General features: G+C 33.2%; 1 protein-coding gene across 1 annotated transcript; it reads right to left on the bottom strand.

The window, feature by feature from the left end:
• Positions 1 to 203: 203 nt before the first annotated feature.
• Positions 204 to 2349, bottom strand: LOC134243599 (uncharacterized). The gene is made up of 2 exons (XM_062725850.1): positions 2159 to 2349; positions 204 to 1359 (listed from the first exon to the last, which is right to left on the bottom strand). Exons 1-2 carry the CDS (start codon positions 2282 to 2284, stop codon positions 988 to 990), a joined length of 498 nt encoding a protein of 165 aa, XP_062581834.1. The 5' UTR covers positions 2285 to 2349; the 3' UTR covers positions 204 to 987.
• Between the last annotated feature and the right edge of the window lie 814 nt (positions 2350 to 3163).

The following is a 3163-nucleotide window of genomic DNA, read 5'->3' as shown; positions in this document are numbered from 1 at the left end:
ATCAACCAATGAGAGACAAGAATACAAACAGAATTAAATTATATAGTATTAACAAAATGTAAAAGTTATTGCAGTACTAAATGGGGAATGGTGGAGGGAATTATTTTGGATTTTGACCTTGACTTTTGATCAAATGACCTCAAAGTTTAGATTATCCTACAGCTACATGTATATAATAATTAAAAGTGTGTAGCTAGAGTTATTGCAGTACTAAATGAGGAATGGTGGAGGGAATTATTTTGGATTTTGACCTTGACTTGTGATCAAATGACCTCAAAGTTTAGATTATCCTACAGCTACATGTATATAATAATTAAAAGTGTGTAGCTAGAGTATAATGAACTGGAGTGATTGTATCACATTAGGTGTTGAAAGATGATGACAGATAGATAGACAGACAAGGTGATAATGGCATGCATCAATATCTCTTTGTAAGATTCCCAATAAACTCTGTATATATTTGGGGAAAAAAGTAATTCAAAATCTAAATACAATCAAACATATTTACATTAAGTATTAAAATAATCATTACACAAAACAAATTCTAACAAACATTGTATCATAGTTTTCAATTTTTTGTACAAACAGAATACTTGTAATATTACTTGTTTAATACATTTAAATTGAGTGTAATTCCATTTTCCAAACTATGGAGGAGGTATATCTGCATGCAGCAAGCTTAAATATGGTAACTATAATCCCCCAAACTTTAACCCCACCCCCTAAAGAGAAGCTATAATATCCAAAATGTCACTTTTACAAACATGTACATGTATAATGATTTTACTTCATAAAGAAATATGTTCAATATTTTATTTATCTAACAGAAATGGCCTACTAACACTGAAAATTTTCAATTCATGTTTTTTCACTTTTAGGGGATTCAACACTGAACTGAAATCATCCTAATTTGGTTTAATATATAAATCTCCTTTGTAAATGGCAGTAGTAAATGTAAGCTTGTACATGTATTATATCCACCTCCTTCTAAACACATGATGAAGGCTGAACAAACAGTGCCCCTGGGACCCTGACAGAAAGTCTCTCCAGATCTGTGGTGTACTGCCTGGTCTTCCTCCCGACCTGTGTCTCCAGCAACCTCAGCTGGGATTCCAGTGCTGCTATCTCAGAGGAGATCTCTACTGGAACACTAAGTCCCTCACCAAGTGCTGATGGTAACCTGTCCGTAGGTTTGGGCAAGTTTGGCTTTTTCTTATCTTTCTTGTTAAAAACAAATGTAGGGTCTCTCATTAGGAAAAAATCAGAACTGCCCAGTGCTAAGTTGGATCTCTGTAGTGATATCTCCATGTTTAACATGTCTAACAGACCGTCCAGCTCTTCCTCTGTCACTTCACTTCTCTAAAAAGTACACAATATTACCATATTAAGAACTCTAGTAAAGTTTTTCTTTAATTTATCTATTATTTTCTTTATAGTAATTCCAACATTGAAGAATCTAAATGCAGATAACATGTTTAGATCCAAACTAAAACAATCATATAATATGCAAAACTTTGGGACATTTAAAAAATTGTATTTGAAAACTTTCTACTATTCAAAGAATTACACTACAAATAGAATTATTTTGAAATTGTCTAAAGTATGTGTTGAGCATGCAAATCATTTATGATTTCATTGTGAAAATATGACCTTAAAAATTAATGAATTTATGGTCATGTGACAAACCTGAATGCAGAAAAGTTAATGTATATAAGGGAAATATCTGCAATTTTTTATTGTAAATGCTGATTGATTTGTCCTGAACTTTATTAAGAAGTTGTAGAAGGTTAAATTTTTATCAATTACATTTTATACCATTGATGTTTAAATCATTTCAGGGTTTAAAACAATAGTAGGCAAACATTAGTCACAAATCAGTCCCAAATGTACATACAAGTTCTAAGGTATCTTTTTAAAACATTTATCAGGATGTAAAAACAGGTAAGTGATCAAACCTCCGATAAAGCTGATGGTATTCTATGGGATTCGATCACACAACTAACCTGTAATTACATCCCAATAAACGTTTCAAACTCATACCTTATTTCTGAAATATACAGCTCAACTTGCACAAAATGAAGATTCAGAATGTGGTAGATACTGTAATGGACATTACATTATCTTTCAGTACAGAATTTATCAGAAAATGGTCACTTACTTTGGTTTCCCACAATTCCTCAATCTGCTCAATGATTGTTTCATATCTGAGAATGGCTTCCTCCAACTTTCTCCTGGCTTCATTCATCCGAGACACTGGATCAGGAGCTATATTGTAGTACAGCATAGGAGCTTGCTCGTTCCTGGGTGTTTCTTTCACTTTCAGTTCTAATACACTCTCCTAAAACAACATGCATGAATATAGAAAATAAACTGAGAACAGACTTAAATTAAAATACAAATCAGTAGAAGTTTTAAGACTATTCTCATACTGAAACAAACTTTTCACAAATGTATGAATCTGTCCATTACACAAACCTGCAAATTTGTGTGCATACATGTGAAACATTCAATGTCAAAATTTTGACCTAAGTCAGAGTCTTTTCTCAATTTAAATTCTTCAGGGCAGATCAAACTATTCTGAATTTTAACATCCCTATTAAGAATGATTTTTTTGGTGGGAACAGTAAAAATTTACAGTGATATAAAAATATATGTTTGGTTATTAAAAAAAATACGGTTATTCAAGTGTATTTTTGATTTTACTCATTTCACGTGCACGCACGTGCATACATGAGCATGGTGACATACCTACTTGTGGAAGTTCATTACATCTATCTATGTTCTAAATCCCACTCCGTTTGGTTGAAAACCAAGGGAGTTATAGCTGATTAAAGTTTCAGCCAATCAGATTGCAGCGTACGTTCACGTACGTGTATGGATGTGCATGGTGATCATACCTTCTTGTAGAAGTCCATTATATCTATCTATGTTCCAAATCTCATCCTGTTTGGTTGAAAACTAAGGGAGTTATAGCTATTTAAAGTTTCAGCCAATCAGATTGCAGCGCACGTACACGCACGCGTATGAATGTGCATGGTGACCATACCTTCTTGTAGAAGTCGATTATATCTATCTATGTTCCAAATTCCATCCTGTTTGGCTGAAAACCAAGGCAGTTATAGCCATTTAAAGTTTCGCCAATCAGATTCAGCGCACGTGCATG

This window comes from Saccostrea cucullata, unplaced genomic scaffold (assembly GCF_032062105.1).
Source record: "Saccostrea cucullata isolate Sc308-1 unplaced genomic scaffold, CSIRO_AGI_Scuc_v1 ctg23035, whole genome shotgun sequence".
In the NCBI taxonomy this organism is placed as follows: Eukaryota; Metazoa; Mollusca; class Bivalvia; order Ostreida; family Ostreidae; genus Saccostrea; species Saccostrea cuccullata.
Note: the sequence above shows the minus strand (reverse complement) of the source record. Positions and strands in the feature narration are given on the sequence as shown.

Bases quoted from the DNA above. Each gene is read 5' to 3' on its own strand.
- LOC134243599 (XM_062725850.1), bottom strand. From the start codon at position 2,284: ATGCTGTACTACAATATAGCTCCTGATCCAGTGTCTCGGATGAATGAA. The intron at 1,360-2,158 runs GTAAGTGACCAT...TGTACTTTTTAG, and splicing joins AGGAATTGTGGGAAACCAAA to AGAAGTGAAGTGACAGAGGA.